At 32.9% G+C, this 19,801-nt stretch overlaps 2 protein-coding genes across 7 annotated transcripts; both read right to left on the minus strand.

Annotated features, from left to right (window-relative positions):
- Positions 1-4,680: 4,680 nt before the first annotated feature.
- Positions 4,681-9,172, minus strand: LOC100803840 (uncharacterized membrane protein At3g27390). 6 transcript variants are annotated; one of them, XM_003556721.5, is made up of 10 exons: positions 8,928-9,172; positions 8,635-8,743; positions 8,337-8,535; positions 7,443-7,579; positions 7,065-7,353; positions 6,863-6,969; positions 6,599-6,761; positions 6,320-6,515; positions 6,005-6,245; positions 4,681-4,996 (listed from the first exon to the last, which is right to left on the minus strand). In XM_003556721.5, the coding sequence occupies exons 1-10, from the start codon at positions 9,016-9,018 to the stop codon at positions 4,786-4,788; spliced, it is 1,743 nt and encodes a 580-aa protein (XP_003556769.1). In that variant the 5' UTR covers positions 9,019-9,172; the 3' UTR covers positions 4,681-4,785. The 6 variants fall into 6 exon arrangements, with proteins under 6 accessions (XP_003556769.1, XP_040869569.1, XP_040869570.1 ...); XM_041013635.1 differs by having other exon boundaries at positions 9,006-9,169; XM_041013636.1 differs by lacking the exon at positions 8,337-8,535.
- A 2,183-nt stretch (positions 9,173-11,355) lies between these two features.
- LOC100777093 (uncharacterized) lies at positions 11,356-19,574 on the minus strand. Its single transcript, XM_041013638.1, has 11 exons — positions 19,530-19,574; positions 19,375-19,413; positions 19,216-19,283; positions 19,019-19,111; positions 18,264-18,423; positions 17,052-17,329; positions 14,781-14,994; positions 14,597-14,682; positions 14,132-14,513; positions 13,345-13,484; positions 11,356-11,821 (listed from the first exon to the last, which is right to left on the minus strand). Exons 4-8 carry the CDS (start codon positions 19,085-19,087, stop codon positions 14,663-14,665), a joined length of 741 nt encoding a protein of 246 aa, XP_040869572.1. The 5' UTR covers positions 19,088-19,111; positions 19,216-19,283; positions 19,375-19,413; positions 19,530-19,574; the 3' UTR covers positions 11,356-11,821; positions 13,345-13,484; positions 14,132-14,513; positions 14,597-14,662.
- Between the last annotated feature and the right edge of the window lie 227 nt (positions 19,575-19,801).

Here is a 19,801-nt window from a genome sequence, read left to right on the forward strand (position 1 = left end):
AGAAGGAGCAACACGCGGGTTATTATATTTGTACTTATTCTTGTTATTGTGATTAGTTTTGTTGACATACCTCTTATGAAAGAGTTTGTCTTGTACTGTGTTTGCCTTGGCAGACATTGCTTTGGTTCTTGCTACAACACTTTTCTTCCTATTTGTATCTTCAATGATAATATGGGTGATAAGGTATGGCAATGACATCTGTTTGTGCCTATTCTTTAACTGTTGTTTGTAGTCCTTCTAAGACTCTGACAACTTCTTAATCAAGAGTTTAGAAGTGAGCAGGTCAGGCAGAGAGATGTTTTTAGTCTTCAGGTTTTCCAACAGCTTGTGGTATTCGTTGATTTGTACCTTGATGTCTTTTTCATCATTCATGGTCCGACGATAGTAGTTGGTGATGATGAATCTTTTTTTGACAATGTCTTCGTCAATATATTTGAGTATGAGAGAGTCCCATATCTCTTTGGATTCCCTATAAGAGCAGTAGACATCAAAAAGACCATTAGATAAGGCATTTAACAAAGTGTGACAACATACCTTATTGGCCTAAACCCATTGTTGAAGTTGACTGGCATCAGCAACAACATCATGTTTGGGAGTGGAAAGAGTGAAGACAATTGCATGCATGTCTAGCAAGGTATGAACGCATTCCTGCCAACGAAGAAAGTTTTGGCAAGCGAAGACCTCAATTTTTGAGACGCCAGGCAGGGGCTTGGGAAAGGTTGCAGTTGGTGGTGTGGGGTTGGAAGTGTCGGCATTGTTGACAGGTTTTGTGGCTTTAGCCATGATATAAACCTTTTAGATTGTTGTTGTTGAAATCAAAAGTCATGAATGCGATAGAACTTCTTGAGGTGTGGCAGTCACTAACCTAAAAGGTTTATCCATGGTGTCCCACCTAAACCTCCAGGATACAACAGGAACATCTTAGCGGAACTAAGGTTACAGAACTCGCACAGATAAACAACTTAGGAATAAAGAGGGCGAGAGATTAATAGAAACAAAAAGGAGGAACAACAATATCACTTAATCAAAAAAATTTCCTCACTCACTTTTTTCCCAGCATTGAAGAATATATATAGATACACACACATAAGAAACAAACATTTTTAGTTAACAATATTGTCAGTTAAAAAAATATACAGTGAAATCACATTTGAAAAATATTATCAATTAATTGTTTTTAATGGTCAAAGAAAATATTGTTAGTAAACAAAATTTCCAACGTTCGAAAACAAATTATGTTAGCTATCAAAATCTCCGACGTTTGAAAACAAATTATGTTAGTTATCAAAATTGCACTTGACTATCATTTTAATGTTAAATCATTAACCAAGAATTTGAATAAGTTAAATGAAGATTAAACCAATATAAAGAAAACCTGAGACAAATAAATTGAGAGTTATAAATAATTTATAATATTATTCAATTAAATCTAAAAAAATTCTTTTGAAATAAACATTAAAATTACAACATGAACATGGGTAATTCGACCTTCTTTACCAATAGTTGGAACTCATCTACTGGGTCAACATACAAACGCTTATTTCCCAAATCCTTGGTGTTGTGCAGAGTAAGATGTTGTTTGAGCATGGTGAGGAGATTCTCATGGTTCTCTTTCACTCGAGACTGTATTGTGACCGAGACATTACGGAGACTAGTGATCTCACCCTCCAAAGATGTGACCTTAGCCTCCATCTTAGACGGTGGCATTCGTTGTGAGTAGGTCGAACCAGTTTGTTAGGTAACCAGCACAAAGAGCAAGCAATCAACAAATAACAATATCTGTATGAATGAGAAATTGGAATTTGTATTTGAATGCAAAAGGATAAATGCAAAAAAACACTAGGTTCATTCTACCCAAGAGCTATGCTCCTTCAAAGGCCTAAGCAGTCTGCCATAACTAACATCAGATCCCTCTTCTCCTCACTCCTCACCTTAGGCCCCACTTATAACAAAATTCCCTTCACCCAAACCTTGCCTCTCTCACTCACTGCCACCTCATCACATATTCTATATCTCCATTTTATTCCTTCTGGTATATACTCTCCATATGGTTGGTTTGGACCTTGGGCCAAAGTCCACAAAGGAAGTCCTAATAGAATTTTGTGACGCTACTGAACTTGACAATCTTGGTTCTATGCCCAAACTGAGTGTCCACCAAGTAAACAAAATTCATCACCAACTGCCTTGTTTCAGCATTCAACATCATTAGGAATAGCCAAGTATGTCTTGTAAAGTCATCTATAATAGTTAAGAAATAAAGATGACCATGGACAGATGAGGTTGCAAGAGGCCCCAAATGTCTGTGGATTAGATCAAAAGGAGCAAAAAATTTAATATGACTAAGATTGAAAGGTAGTCTATGTTGTTTTGCCAAATGGAAACAATCACAAATTTTAATCGATGAATTATTGACATAAGGAAGTTGACTAGCAATGTATTCAATAACACTTTGTGATGGATGGTCTAGTCGATGATGCCATAGGGTAAAATCAAAAGATACAATGTGATTACAGGATGTGAAATTGACATTTTATTGAAAGCAAAAATGAAAATATAATCTTGATCTAAGACAGATTGTTGATGGCTCTAGCATGCTCAATCATCCTCAGTGAAGATCTCCGAGATAACAAAGATGGTTGATGGCTCTAGCATGCTCAATCTTCATTTTATTGAATTTGACAACCTAGAGGCAGGATTACCTATGAATGGTTGAGTTTGAGTTACATCATGATTGATGGCAGAAGTTGTAACATGATTGACTTTGCTATTCTCTTTACCTGATTTCTCACTCTTTCTGAGTAAAACTACCAATAGTTGGCAGATCACAAGATTAATGTTCATCTTTGTTTGTTCCTTCTCAGAAACAACTTCTTGATCATCACTATAGGAATCAACACTGACATTATTTGCAGTGGCATTTTTGTATTTGAATTTAAAGTCTGGTGGGAGTCCATGCTTAAAATAATGGGTCTTAATCATATGCCTTGTTTTTCAACAAAAGAGAAAATCTTTGTAGTTGTATTGTAGCCTATCCTTCTCCATTTCCCTCAATTGGCATGTCTATTTCCTTTTCCTTGGTAACCAATGGTATCGCTCATTAGGATTTTTGGAGATTCTCCCAACAAGCTACCTCCAATCTACCTTTCTTGTTGCAAAAATAATGAAAAAAATGTATTTCTTGAAGCAATTTAGTTTATTTCCCTTGCAAAAAGGAAAAGTTTGTGATTGTTCTTTATATATCTATGGTTGAAAATTATTTTTATCTCTTCTAAAAATTTGTTGACACTCAGTATGCTTTTTTCTTTAGTTACTTAATTAATTGCTACTTCTTAAAAATGTTTTGGAGAATAACAATGAATACAAATCAAAACAAGATACTTAATTTGTCATCACAACTTTTTCAATTAGATACAAATAAATACAAGTGATAAAAGTTGTGTCTGATGTGCTATCAGATCATGGTCTGTATTTTTGCGTCTGAGTTTTCAAATGATACATCCATATAAAATTATCTAACATAGTATTAAGTAGTGCATTTAAGACCTTCATTTAATACTGTGTGAGATTTTTTGTTGCAGAAAATTTTTTTCCTAGGATCTGTCGAATCTTATGAAGAATAAATGAAGTCCACAATCTGAAAGTGTTCATCTTCATCAAAAGGCATGCTCTGCTACTGCAGACCTGCTCTAATGGAAGAAGTGACTTTCCTACTGAAGTATAAGACACACCAACCTATCAGCATGAACTCTGCATGAAGAAGGGACGCGCATTTAACGCAAGCATTAAATGCTCCAACTGTCTCAAGATTTTAGACGAAGGAACAAAGTGAAAAATCCATTCATTAAGAGACAATGTATATTTAAAAATGAAGGTTGTAAATAGAAGAAACTTTGAAGATACAAGATACGAAGAACTTACGCGAACATATTCTTCCATTCTTTCTTATAAGGCTTTCTGTAAATCTCTGTATAGATACTAAGCTCTCAAAACACTTTATAAACCTTGAGAGAAAAGGCTAAAGTGCTAAGTGATATATTCGTCTACAAGATGATCACATATTAGTCATTGTGCAAACTTCCAACAAATCTTGTTAATTTGTTTAGAGTCAACAGTGACTTGATAGGATAAAGAATACTAGGTTAAAATCAAACATGGGATAGGGCTTATCTTTTTAAGAGCAAAAGTGACAATGAAGAATACTTATAACTTTTGATAAGATAGTGAAAACTTTATAGGAATTACCAATAACTAGACATAATCTCGATGATAGAGACGAATCGGTATAAATCCTTATGTGTTATTCTTTACTGCATTTTTTTGTTTTTAACTGACAAAGTGTTGACATTTATTTTTAATTTGATAAGAAAACCATCATCAGATAAAGCTTTCTTTAGAAAATCTTTAATCTATATTCTTGGTTAACGAAAAATTTCTAAAAACACAATTCAAGCCCCCTTCTTGTATTATTTGCTTCTACAACATTAAATATGTACGAAGAGAAAGGAGGAGATGTATCAAGAACAGTAGCAGATATTTTGTTGATTTTTTTTTAATTTATTTCTTGTACATACATGTATATATATTAAACAAGGAATGGCATGTAGCTTTGCCTTTCGATGATTTGTGCACTTCTTTCTTTATGAAGAGAATATAGATAAACGGCTTAAAAAGGAAAGTAAATTAACAAAAAAGAAGAAAGATTATGAATCCTTCTCAATTTACAAGAAGCTTTGGCCTTTAAGTGTGACATACTTATATATCCATCTTCATATATATGTGATGTGTTCAACATTCATTGCTGGGTTCATCAAGTTCATCAACATTGTCTTTGCTTTGAATTGAGCCCTTCTCCCTGTGCTTGGGAATTAGAGTGCCTCCAATATGGCTAGCTGAAGCACCAGCCTGCAATGCTTCTATGTACAAAACCTTGATTAAATTCCTGAATCTTCTTCGAAAAGTTGGCATTCGGGACATGGAAGCAACAATCCCCTGCAGCCTGAAAGAAATGAAATGCAAAGTTACCTTTCCATATCACATTGACAAAGGACATTTTTTTTAAAAGGAAAAATGTCAATTTTATTAAAAACAAGTTTAAAGCACAAGGTGTGCCATAAACTGATATACCACAAGAGTTCAAGGATATGTTGCATATACAATTTGACAAAGGACTTAAGTTTATATTAGATAAAATTGCACTCATTTCTCTTGTCACTGTGAGTTTTTTGTGATTGTGGGGAGATGGGTAGGTATTTGAGTGATGTAGATGGAGAGGTATACCAGAAATTTAAAGGGGTATCTTTGATGTCATCTCAGGAAAGGTGAGTGATTTTTGAAAAACTTTTAAGTCGTTTTGCCGGATCGGTTACTCAAGACCTTTGGTCTCTACCCGGACCTAATGAAAAAAATGGGATCACATCTTATGGACTCGTTGAGAATAATTCTGATCTAGTTCATGGCCTGGTCTATTAGAAATAGAAGGCGTTAGAGTCAGTATCATTTAAGTAGACACTAAAAGAAATAAGTGCATTTTCCCCTTGCTATTATGATTATCTTGATTCACGATGGTAACAACATCAGTTGTTCATACTGATGCTTTCCACAATGAACTAGTTGATTATGAAACTACCTAAAATTTGAAGGATGAGTCTTGCCCATTTTCCTTCCCTTTTGTTAATCCATTTATAGAGAAGGGTTCATACATAGAGTAATGCTTAAGAGAGTGCCTGTAGACACAAGCAAGCAAAAGCTTAGGATGCATTAAAGTAATGATAAAGTCTGTTCAAACCGGAGGTGAAGTTATTTTAACATTATTTAGAGCTTTTGATTGGTTGTGTCTATAATATAGTTACTGTACTCACAAGAATTGCTCTCACACAGCCAATTTGAGCAACCACATTCACATATGTTGTATTGTTGAAAAAGATTAGAATACAAAATGAAAAAAAAAATACTTTTTAAGTAAGGTAGTAAAGGTACACTAACATTTTCTACAAAATTAATGTACCTTCTAATTATGGCTTGCAATTGCGCTCTCCTGACAGTATCATCAGATGGGAATCCAGTGCTATCCCACTCCTCTGGCAATTCATTTTTGCATTTCATGACTAGTTCTTTCAGGCAAGTCTCTTCAGTTTCCTCCAACTCAAGGTTCTTTAGCTGCTCTTTTATAATCAGTAGAGGTCCAATAAACCACTCAAACACTCCATCCTTTGGTCCATTCATCCTCGTCAACACTACGTCATCGGCTGCAAAAGCATATGTGGAAGCATGAATATGTTTATATTTTGTATTGTAATGGAGGTGTGAATAAGAGCATTACAGATCACCAATCCATCTGAATTGGATTTTGCAGAAGTTAGAAGACATTGCAGCAAAGACCAAGCCGGTAATTTGATGCTTAACTTTTTGCAATTGCCTTTCAAAATGCATTCCTCAACTTCCCCAACACTTACCAGACCATCGCGGAGGAGTATCCTTCCATTCACCTCACATGACTTGAACAGCCAGTCCCATACCTGCAAAAGAAAAAATTGTTTTCAAGTTTGAAAAATTCATGGAAACAGCTTTTTTATGTTTGTGTTATGTTATCATAAATCACCTGCACAGGTCTATATTGCTGAATTCTCCATTTCAGACTTCTGGATTGTTGTATGGCATGTTTCGAATTTTGTGAACCATCCCTCCAATTTCTCAAATCATTATCACCTCCTCCAAGGTTTTTCCTCTCAATAGCATGACTCTTGTTTCTACGGTATATCGGCCTGACTGTCACAAGAACTCATCAGAATCAGTGATCACTGATTGCTGTCCAATGCACTTCAACAAGAGCTATGTCACTAATTTAAAGAAAAATTGATGGCACCTGGGAAAGCAGGATCCCTCTCTCAAGTAGAGTAAATCATTTACATATTCATCAAAAAGTGAAACCACAGACACAATGTAGGCAAACCCCATCTTCACTGAGTCTTCCTAAAAGTAAACAAAATCTTCACTCAATGAAATCTCTTCAAACTTGCATAAATGGTTAGAGAAATTAGAACATCATGCTCCTTCTGAGTACTGACCTGATGGACAACTACTCCACTATATAGGGCAAGAAAAAGGCTGAAAATGGTTGCTGCTAATACAGCCACTACAACAGCCAAAGGCCAGAGAATGATGGCAAGGCCAGCAAATGGGACACATTCAGTTTCTAAGAATGGTCCCTTTCTTCCAATCAAATCTTCTAATAGCCTTTTCCACCCTATGAACAGCATGTATGGACTCTTCCATATAGCAATACATGTGATTAAAGCCATATCCAATGGCACGCCAACCATGATCACCAACAAGCAACATGGCAATAATGACAGTCTAGCAAGAAAACAATTGAATTTGTCTAAATTTTTTCTCAACAAGCCTCTTGTTTCATATCAAACATATAATTGGAGGAGATAACTTACTGGATATCTAACGGCTTTTCATGATGGGGTAAGTTTTCTCTTAGTTCATCCATGTATGAAAAATAGGAGTGAAAGCAGAAGTCTGTGACATCTTGAACCACTGTGTAGCTTCTTTCAATTGTTGACCGACAACCATCCTGATATCAGAGTTAAGTGGGCATTAAAGCTTCCTGCATTCTGCTCAAGTCCAGAAGCTCTTAAGAAACTACATAGAATAATTGTTTTTGAAACTGAAGAAAAATACAGGGTGACAATTTTCAATGCTTCTTCCAAAACAAATATTAACTAATATAAAAAAATAAAATAACATATGAATGAGTTGGTGTTCTCTTAAAATTGTCCGTGGAGGTGAAAATTTTACAGCCTGTTTGATCTAAAAAATCAATTTTGGTTTTAACTTTATTCATGTTTCACAAATAATTATAAAAAATGTCATCTTATTTTCATTGTTTTAGAGAAAATGATGAAAATAATAAATTAAACAAAGTGAAAATAAAGTAACATTTTTATAATCATTCATAAAAATAGAGTATAGAAAACCATTTCTCAAACTAAACAACTTTGAGCGTGTATTTTGAATTTAATTCTGTTCACTAAAATTAAGAGAAAAACTGAACTGACCATGAGTTTAAGTCAATGAGAGAGTCTGATGAAAAAAATTAGCTCAAGAAGGTTAGAGAACTTATTTATATGCCTCATATATGCACATAAAATATCCCAATAATTACATTTACTGAAGTAAGATATACCAATAATTCTCTTAGCAGAAGGTTTTATACAATCACTACCTCGATCATGAAAAGGATTAGAATTGAAAGATACTTCCACAAGCAAAGTCAGATGACCAAAAGGGGAATAGAAAGATACATTACATAAGCAGAAATTCACACTTACAATGAAGCAGTGGTGAAATTTCTGGTTAACATTCTCTCCCTTCCCTACAGCCTGAAAAGTTGCAAGAAGAGGAGCAAAAAACCCATATCCAATTCCACCTAAAAGGCTTCCAACAATACCCACTATTGGCCAAAGTAACAGAGGAATTGGCAAACACATGAGCACCACAAGCTTGAAAACCAGTCCGAACCTATTTGTTCTATTGTCAAAGGCCAAAGTTTTCAAAAGGGTGAAAAGAAATTGAAGAGAAAGATCAATAGAAGAACATAAATGTTGCAATTTGGAAAGAAAATACAACCTTGCCACACAGTAGTATGTCCAAACAAAATGTGCACTCCAAAGTCCAATGAAAACAGCAGAATTTCCAATGACAATAATGGAAAATGCAATTGGACCTATCAGTGCACCTGCCAGAAAGAAACCACCACCTTGTCATGAATGTAACCAAGTAACTTTATTTATCAAATTATATGTTAACAGACAGATTCTGTTAAGTCTGAATATGATTCATTATTATATATTTTTCATGTGGCTTGGTCTAACTAAGAATAAAAGAAGGATACACAAAGAAAGAAGAAAAGGAAAATGAACCTTTTATGATGCCAAGGATAAAGAGCAAGAAGAAGAATGGAAGGAAAGAAATAAAGCTCCACAACTTGCTCAATATACCTGCAGGTGCCATATCTCATAAACCAACAAGTGAAAACCAGAAGAGAATGCATAAAATTGTTATCACCAAGGAAAATTTTCTAGTTCTACACTTCTACTCATGCATTCATACTATCGTTGTTTAGGGGAAAAAAGGACCAAAGAATTTTCTTTCGGTTTTATTTTCAGATCCATTTTTCTTTAAGAAAATTATTTATACTATAAAAATTGGACGAATAACTAAATTAATAATAAAATATGGGTTTTAATCTTCATAATTTAGTATTTGAAACTTTAGTTTTTTTAAACTTTAAATCATACTTTATTTATTTAGTTATTTAATTGTTCAAGTAATTTCTTCATCTTAAAATTCCATATAGTAATTAACAGAAATGTAAGTAAGACGTCATCTATAATGATTAATGAAAGAAAAAATTTATAAAATATATAAATAAAAAAATGTACAATATATTTTAAAAAGCCATGTTTTTATTTTATTTTAATGTAAATGCTTTATATATTTTTTTTACGAATTTATACATATTAACAACATATTTTTAATTTTTAATTTTATTTTTTACATTATTAATCAATTAAAAATTATGATGAATATGAATTTTAAAATAACTATTATAAAAATCAACAAATTTTAAAAATAATTATTACACTTCTATTAATAGAAGTGCAATTATATTTCTATTTCTTACACAAAATCAATTAAATCTCTATTAATATTCAATATAAGTGTAATTGAAAATTTTTCATTCAATAATTGACAAAAAATAATTACATTTTATGAAATTAATAGAATTTCAGTTAAATCTCTATATATATATTACACTTCTATTAATTTTTTGACAATTATTGAAGGGAATTTTGCATGAGAGACTTAGTTTAAGTAATTGCAAAAATATGAAAATTAATGGCAAAAAACATTAAAGAGACTGAATTTACTTATAAACTAAAATACAGAGGCCAAGTATGTAATTAAGTTTAAAAAATAACAAAACGAATACGAAAATAGTCACGAAGAACTTGAAACATTGTAAAATATGTTGCATATGTTATAAAAATAATGTTCATAGTACAAAAATATAGATTAATATAATATTTCATTCTGGAAAATTATGTGTATATTACTTTTAAAAAAAATTAAATGAAAGAGAAACAGGAAAGAAAGGAAAAAATTATAAAATAAGATGGAAAGATCTAATAAAAAAATTGTAACAATTTATTATAAATAAAATGTAGCTGCTGTAAATAAAATGTAGCTCTTTTATTTTGAAGGCGGCGTTGCATTGAAAAGTGTTGAAAGTGATTCGTGGCGCCACTTCGATGAAACAACGTGAAACTATGTAAGTATGATGTGTTCATCACCCATCTACCTAGCTGGAGATTCCCATGACTCATAAACCAGCTTACAGTTACCGACTGCTTCACGTGACTAGGCCTTTGTTTTACCAATTAATTTTCATATATTTGTTAATACTAAAACAGGTGTAAATATTGTTAGATTTTAGGCTTGAAAAAAAGTTGTCAAAAAAACCTGTTCGTAAATTAGTATTTTAACTCATACATTTTTTATATTTTATTAACACTAAAATTTCTAATTTATTGATAATTTTTTAATATTAAATAGAATAAAGTCAAGTCAGAAGAGAAAAGAAAAGGAGTATGTATAGATAGTGAATTAATCAAAGGCTTAATACATTTTTTTATCAAAGTAATTTAACGTTTTTTCATTTTCATCCCTAACAAAAATCATTTCAGTCATTAAAAATATGTTTATTTTTTTGTATCTTTAAAGTACTTTAAATAGCGTTTTTAAAGGTAAAAAAAATATTTCGAACAATAAAAAATATTATCTAAAGCAGGATAAAAAATAAAACAACAAAATGAAAAAATAAATTACAAAAATGAAAATGAAAAAAAGCTAAATTACATAGGCCAAAATATATTTAAACCTTAATTAAAAGAATAAAAATATCGTAATCATTTTCTTGGCTGGAGGTGAGTATAATTTATTTTTATAAAATATAATTCATGACTATAAAATGGGTATAGGAACCAAATGCCCAGATCGAGTTAGGCAGTGAAATAAACATGTCCATGAAATTACGTGTATTTAAAAAAAAATTACCCACACGTATGTTTGTTAACAAGTCTTTTAACCCATGATTTAAATTGACGAAGATAAAAAAAAAATGCACTTAACCCACACAGATTGCAATTTGCAACCTATATAGTCAGTGGGTATCATCACTATCATGGAAAGGGTGCGGTGTTGCGGTGAGTTTGGTATTGAGTGGCTAAGTTCATTGAAGTTAGACGTTAGTTAGTCCACTGCAACTGTAACGGAATAAAGTTAGCATTAGACGTCTATGAATACCTTCTAATTGTGCCTTCCAAAAAAAAAAAATTACCTTCTAACTGTATCAATATCAATATCAGATATCAGATATCAGATATGAATAACATTAGGCATTCTTTCTGATTCTCCCTTAATTCTCTTCTAATTTTTCTCTACCATGAACTTCAACTCTAGTAGTACCGTAACTCAAACTCAAAGGTCCCTTCTTGACTCATGAGCCAGAAGAAAGAAGAGCTGTCCCTTTCCTAGTTCCTAAAGCCGAACAGCACCATATTTGTTTGATATTCTATCCACTGCAAACTGTGGTTTGCATAATTATCCTTGCTTTATAAGAAATTAAAATGAACTTATGAACATGCTACCTGTTGATAGTGAGCTTTTTGATCACAGTGAATCAAACTGGAATAAAATTTCAGAGAAATAAGTGCACACGATAATATTATCATTTCCCACTTGAGCCTCCTTCCTGTCCAAGAACCAAAACCAAAACCAAAAGAGATCAAGAAACAGCACTTGCAGTTCATGGCAGGTCAAAATTTAGCACATTTCAATTCAATTCAATATAGGGCAGTTTGTTTAAACTTAAAAAAAAAGTTTTTTATACAAGTGTTTTTCTAAGAAACAGATGGGATATACTTTTTAAAAAAAAAAAACAGAAAATTGCTTATTTTAAGTAAAAAGAATTTAGGCAAACACATCATAAAAAACATTAAACTGCTTATTTTAATTAAAAACACTTATTTTAAAAAGTAAAATAAACAAACTAGCCCAAAAAAAATGTAGACTTTTTACAATCTTACCATCAGGGCCATATACAGATATTTTGGGGCTAAGGCGAAAATAATAAAAGGGGTATTTTTTTTACAAAAATTTTAAAGAAACTTAATATATTATATAAAATATCAATTTTTATATTAATCTTCTAATTTTTTTATCTGCAAAATTTACATATTGTAATATTGGTTAAATAAGACCTCTTAGGGGCCCTAAAAAATCATTATTTTTAAGAAATAAAAATATAATTAATTTTTTATTTTCTTAAGAAAATACATATAATTATCCAACTCTATTACATACACACACATATATATATATATATATATACATATATATATATATATAATTCTAACTCAATTCTCTCTCAAAAAGGATATAGACCAAATAATATAATATAAACAACTCAAGAAGTTTCTTATATGTCCTTAGGTTTGAATAATTATCTAGCCATATAGCTATCAATATTTGTTCCTATTAAATCCTCCGTGAGACAATATGATGTGGGCATAATTCATTTATCTTGTTAACTAATATGAGAAGCACTTGAATGAACGAAAAAGATATTTGTTATCTATATAGGCATGATAGAGAAATTCTTATCAACTGGATGACTACATGTATAATTTTTATGTATTTAAACAAGAATTTTCATGCAAGGTTAGAATCGTATGTCAACCGACTTTTTTTTTATCAATCAGAAAATAAAAAAACGTAACAGAACGAAATAAGAGCGCAAATGCAGAGTGCCTCTAGCACAAATTTTGCTTTTTTGGGATAATATAAAAAGGAGTCTTATAAAAAATAGGGATTTCCTTTTTTAGGATAAATAAAATACTTTAAATGACATTAATTGTGATATTGATTAATTTTTAAAAAGATGATATTGATTGACTAATTTTTAGGAAAGAGAGAGATTTTAAATTATTTTATTTTGATCAGTTGTGATGTTAAAGGAAAATTAATAGGAATTTACTTTTTTGGGATAAATAAAATACTTTAAATGACATTAATTGTGATATTGGTTAATTTTAAAAAGATGATATTGATTGACTAATTTTTAGGGAAGAAAGAGATTCTAAATTATTTTATTTTGATCCGTTAAAATTTGTTAATAGTTAACAATAAAAAAATTTTAGGGGCCTAAAAAAATTTCTTTTTTTGGGCCTTAGGCTAATGCCTAATTTAGCTTACATCTTGCACGGCCCTGCTTACCATGGAGGGTGAATTTGGATCAAGTTCCCAACTTCAAGGTCAACATTGTTGCAAACCCTTGGACTAAAGATAATGGTGCTTTGACTGCTTTTGCGGCCACCACAACCCATTCCTTTGGAGTTATCTTGTAACAGAAAATTCTGCAAAAACAACCTATCAACTTCTATCAATTTTCAGATGATATTGGGTACGTCTTAAATGCATGTGGTTGTTCGATTTCAAGCAAAGTCATAATGTCACACTATATGTAGAAATGATGCAGTATAAATCAAATGGAATAACAGCTAATCCTAGCTTTTCTAAGAGAGCATCAAGATTGTCCACCTCTACAAGTAACATGTTCTTATATGTAACCATAGTATACGGCAATAAAAGCTTTATCCCAATAGGATTCGTGTCCATGCAATCGACATGTTGGGTGTTTTCTCACCATACAAACTATTCATAAAAGCCAGAAATTAGTAAGGCAGTCATTCCCATTTCTTTTCCTAATACCTTAAAGAAATAAAATAAATTGACAATCAGATATTCATTCAGGCATTTATCCACTTAAAGTTTTTAAAAATTGCCAATTTTAATTACTCAAATTAAATAATATAAACACCAACAAGCATTTAAAGAAAAATGAAGTTTTTTAAATGCAAAACATCTATTAATAAGCTTTTATTTATTGTTCAGATTGGTCATGCATTTCAGAACATTCAAACCTTATCTTGAGTATAGTGTAAACAACCTGTGATGATTGAATTTAAGTTAAAATAAGTTGATTTTTAAAACTTGACCTCACCTCTGTGGACTTGCTAAAGGAGCAATGGCAAACAGTCAGCTTTCCATCGCGGTATCTTGAAATGATTTTTACATTATATGTAAAAAGTCACATACCACTGCGCACGTGTGTGTAAAATACTAAAATTAGGTTCATGTTCTGTTTTATGCACACACCCCTCTGCCCCAAAAAAAGAAAAAATGATAAACTACCAAATGATTGTTTCAGAAATGAAAGAAGTCTTAAATGGTTTTTTACTTAGATAAGAATGGAAACTGCAGAGAAAGTAAAAGCAAAAGTTTTACTATCTGGCCTAGCTTCGGCTTGTAACTTTTTCCAGAAGTCCATGTCTGTTTCTTTTTCTTTCAGCATCATCTGCTGTAGTTTTCCAAATATTCCAGGTCTGCACAATTTGGCAAGATAACCAGGCACTGAATTATATTTTTAAATTGCATAAGAATACAGGAAGTTACTACTATTTTATACCTCAATGAATTAAGTGCTCCAACATGTGTCCCTTCAGTGATAACAGAGGATGTCCCTAAAGCTTCTTCAAATCGTTCTGCCATGGTCTGCATTTTCTTTCCAGGGTAAGTAATTTTCTTGTGTTGACCACTTACCTATAAAAATAAGTAGATTTCGAGTGAATTAAGTGCTCCAACATGTGTACCTTCAGTCATAACAGAGGATGTCCCTAAAGCTTCTTCAAATCGTTCTGCCACGGTCTGCATTTTCTTTCCAGGGATAGTAATTTTCTTGTGTTGACCACTTACCTGTAAAAATAAGTAGTAACACATATAATGTATATAGTTATATACCTCTTTGTCACTTGATGATCCACTATCCACAGGTTCAGGGGAATCTTCACTGTTAATGACTGTCTCCTACAAGTGGGATGTTAGGAACCAAGAATTGAAATGAGGAAGAAAATAAAAGATTTTATTGACTAGTAAGAAAAGAACAGAAAATAGGAGAGAAAACTCTCCTCCAAGGGTTTCCCCTTCACAAAGGATTTCTCCTTTCACAAAGAGCTAATGCTCAATCTACAAATGATAAGATCCCCCTCTCTCCTATCCTTCTTCCTCTATTTATATCTAATAAACCCCTTTAACTAACTAACTCATTAGTAGTCTAACTATATTAACTAACTCTTCATTCTCCTTGTATCCTAACAATACACCCCTCCTAAAAATCAACCTTGCTCTCAAGGTTGGAATCTGAAAACTGGAATCACACACTGAAACTTCCTAAAGTTTTGTCTGATTGCTGAAAGACAACTGCACCCCTTGTAGCTTAACTGGGAACGACCTACTACCCCTGCATGCAAATTGAGCTTTGGTGGTGGGAGGGACAAGGGTGGACTCCATATAATTTTAATCAGCTTGACTGGCTCAGTACATTCCTTCTGCCTTAGCTCCATGGCTAAGCTGTCAGCCATAGACACAACAAATTTTAATGCTAAACGCTCACCCAACAAGTTGACATTCCAAGATTCCAGCACCATTGTTGTTCCAACCACCTTCATGAATGATTTTTGTTTTACCATAACAATCTTTTTATGGAAATCTGAATCTTGAAAACAATGTGGCTTGGTTGCATCACCAGTTTCGACTTCCTTCTTGATCAAATCTGTAATTGGGTTATCAAGAAAATCATCTTCGCGGCCTACATTCGTCACTCCATTTTCCTTGTGCATCTCCCTCTTTATTGATGGATCAACTTCTTCCTCCATAACCTTTTCAATCTTTTTTTCTCTTGCTAACTTTGCTTCATCATTTTTGGTTTCTTCTCCACCACAAAGGGCATGGTTCTTGATTACTGAACCTTATTTACTTCTGTTTTCTGATTTCAAGAACTGCAATGGGTCACTGTCACACTCAAAATTACTACCCTTCAAATCAGTTCCCCCTTCTATGCTTCTATCAAAGCTAGGTAGTTCCACCTTTCTTGCCCAAGAACTAGCATTTAGTTCACTGAATTCTAACCCACTTCCCTCCATGCTATTTTTGTCTTGTTGAGAGGCATGGGAATCAACTTCTTCATTCAATATCTTGCGCAACATGTGTTTCCGCTTTGAAATGTTGGTCCTCCCTTTCAAGAACTTTGTGGAAGTCTCCTATTTTTTTATGTGGGTTTCTGTCTCAGTTGGCTTTTCTTGCTTTAAGATACTCAATCTTTCAAAGATGTGGTTACCATGGCGATCTCCGAATCTTTTGATCAAAGCTGTGGAAAATGACTCCCAATCTGAATCTGGGTTGTTTTGGCTCCAAATGTGTAGAACCAATGTTTCCCAGCACCTTCCATGCTCATGAATGCATATTGTAGTTTATGGGACGAAGGAATTTCTTGTACCTCAAAGAATTTTTCAACCCTGGCATTCCAACCAATTGGGTCTGTCCCCCCATGAATGCTGGCAACTCCACCTTCTTAGCCCAAATTTGTGCTTCCTCCATCTCTAACACTGGCTTCCCCTCGAAGATCCAGCAGGTCGGACCAATTTGTTAGGAACCAAGAATTGAAATGAGGAAGAAAATAAAAGATTTTATTAATTAGTAAGAAAAGAACAGAAAATAGGAGAGAAAACTCTCCTCCAAGGGTTTCCCCTTCACAAAGGATCTCTCCTTTCACAAAGAGCTAATGCTCTCAATCTACAAATGATAAGATCCCCCTCTCTCCAATCCTTCTTCCTCTATTTATATCTAATAAACCCCTCTAACTAACTAACTAACTCATTAATAGTCTAACTATATTAACTAACTCTTCCTTCTCTTTATATCCTAACATGGGATCTACTATGTTTCTGAAAAAGCTGCACCACATTACCTTTTTTTGACGATTATGTGGAAAATATTGGAATATGGAAGCAAGAAAGATCTCATACAGGAAAGCAGTAAATAGATAGGTCAAAGAGTACGGGAAGCATTTGTAGTTATCCACCCACCTGATCAGCCTTATCTTGGAGATTGTAAAAAAGATCAGCCATTGGGGCCAGATTAAATCCATGAGGAAAAGCTTCTGTTTCAGCAGGCGCAATATCTGAATTTATTTCAATTCTGTCATCATCTTCTAGATGATTTCCATCTAAATTTGCAGAAGCTCTAGGATCAACAGCTTTTACAATTTCAGGCAAGCTCTCAATATTGGAGATTGAATGACCAATGTCCCCACTTTTACGTAACACTGATGCCAATGAAAATCTTGGCTTAGCTTTCCAAATCCCTGCAACAGTTATCAAAGTGATAGAAAAGATTGAAATAGTTATTGTTATCCTGGTGACGTACACTTAAAGCTAGATACTATAACACTAGCAAAGAGAAAAATATTCTTTCGGGCACAACAATTATGTCCAGTCCACCTATATTAAGATGCATCCAGATAATACAAAAGAATCTCATTTATCTGTCAAAATATGAGAATATTTGCAAAAATGGTGTTCTATTCCATCATGAAACATGTGATGTATTCACTATTCCTGTATTCCATAACCTCCATTTTCAGAACATTAAGTAAATAGCAAAAAAGAGCCTGAGCAAATTATTAGGCTCAAACAGACAGTATTTCCATGTGCCTCTCCCTTTATCAAGGGAAGGAAAAGTGTATCAGATTCCAAATCCATACAGGGTATTTCTAAAGAAACACATAAAATTAGAATGCATAAAATTATATTCTTATTTTGAAGATAGAACAGTTACTATTACACTAAGAGTGTGCCCAACAAGTGGAGTAAGGTCACCCGAAACTGATATTTAGTAAAATTATTGCAAGGAAAGCAACAAATCATGGCCCAAATAAAAAAAAAAAAAACATTTCAGTTAGTTCTCCATATGGATGTTTATGGTTGCACAGAACCTACATAATGTAACAACCTGTGGGCTAGACTTCAGTTGTCTCATCAGTCCTTTGTTCATTTCATAGCATACATTATTTTACCCACATGAAATGTAGCAAGGAAAACAGAATAACTGCTGAATGGTATGACAAAAACCTGAAGCCAGTAGCCTAGTTTAGGGATGACATAGGACAATCAAGAAATCTTAAAGATTTAAAAGTTCTACAAGATATCCCACAAAAAACAAATATCAATTTCCCCAAGGATTTGCAAGTAAATCATGCTCTAATCCTGAAAAAAAAATATTTTCTTTGGAGCATATACCAGATGTATTTGCTTTGGAGCATGTAGCATGGGATGCTGAGGCACTTTCTTTGGAATGTAACAGTGCTTCAGAAATTCTTTTTCTATTTCTAACTTGTTCATTTCTGACAGATCTTGGACCGTACTTTTGGAGCTGTCTGGTTGATAGTACAGTGTTATCCTTTAATAAGTAAACAAACATAAAATAGTAAAATTAGTTCCTCAAAAGATACACAGTCAATCATATTGGTCCCTAAATTAAGGAAATTATACTCATGGTCCTTGAACATGCATTTAGTTGAATGCACATTCGGTCAATCAAATTAGTCCCTAAGATGCCTGATGAGGGGAATAGTTTGACAGAAGAAATGCATTGCACAATTAGGGACATCAAGCACAATTTTGATCATTCAGGGACTAATGTGACAAATGCAACATATTTCAAGGATTAAATTTGATTATTTACTCTAAACAAAAATAGAAAGAGGATAAAGCCATGCGTAAGTTGGAAAAATGGATAAATAGATGAGTAGTAAAATATCAATTCAGTATAGGAAATTGGTACCATGATCCTTCATATTACAAAAAAGTAACTTTAGTCCTAACATTGAAAATTTCAATCAATTTGGTGCCTAACAGTCTAACACACACCAAATCAGGGGACCAACCAATATAAGTGGTGCCAATTTCACTTCACTAACCAAATCGATGCTTATTACTCAATAGATGGCTGAAAGATCAGAAGGAAAATATTCAATGTGAACTTTTATGAGTACCCCATCTGCAGAATTGTTTTCTTCATCCGTCGAATTGGCAACCACCTCTCCCCCGTTGAAGTCAGGCATTTCAACCTCATCTTCAAGCAGCTTCTGATTGCAACAAATAGCAATGATAACAACATAATTTACTTGCATTTCTACAAAACAAACAGACGATATGAAAAACTAGCATGACCCCAAAGACAAAGACATGCCTTAAATGAAGAACTGCTGCCTTTCCCAGATAAATTCTGATTACTGATTCCTATGTTGTAGTAATACTCTTCTCAGAATTAATAATAATAATTAATAATTAGTTTAATAATTAACTACAAAGCAATCTCAATAGCAACAAAAACAGTTAGTTGATGCACCTTTTAGAATGTCCAGCCGCACGGAAGTGGCAATTCTAGCTATTAAAAATAAATAAAATTACATAAGAAAAAAAGATAGTGATTGCATTTTGCATATGTAATAATGTTCATAAAATAAAAATCCATTTGAAGAAAAAGTTAGGGTGTAGACAGACCTTGTTGGTGGGGTGTAATGAAGGCGCATTGTTGGGGAAAACGTCGTCGTCTTCATTCAGCAGTGAAATAAGAAAGAGGTGATTAGATTATGCCATTCCTCTAAGATGGAATATAAAATGTAGAAATGAAATTACCAGAAATGCTTTCATCCGAGTCTGGTTTGTGCTGTAAATTGTAAAATTAAAGAGTGAATTATCAAGTGAAGTTAGATTAGGGTTAAGATTAATAGGAAATGCGAAAAAAAGAAGAAGGTTTCGTAGGAACTTTACGG

Source organism: Glycine max, chromosome 20, assembly GCF_000004515.6.
Source record: "Glycine max cultivar Williams 82 chromosome 20, Glycine_max_v4.0, whole genome shotgun sequence".
In the NCBI taxonomy this organism is placed as follows: Eukaryota; Viridiplantae; Streptophyta; class Magnoliopsida; order Fabales; family Fabaceae; genus Glycine; species Glycine max.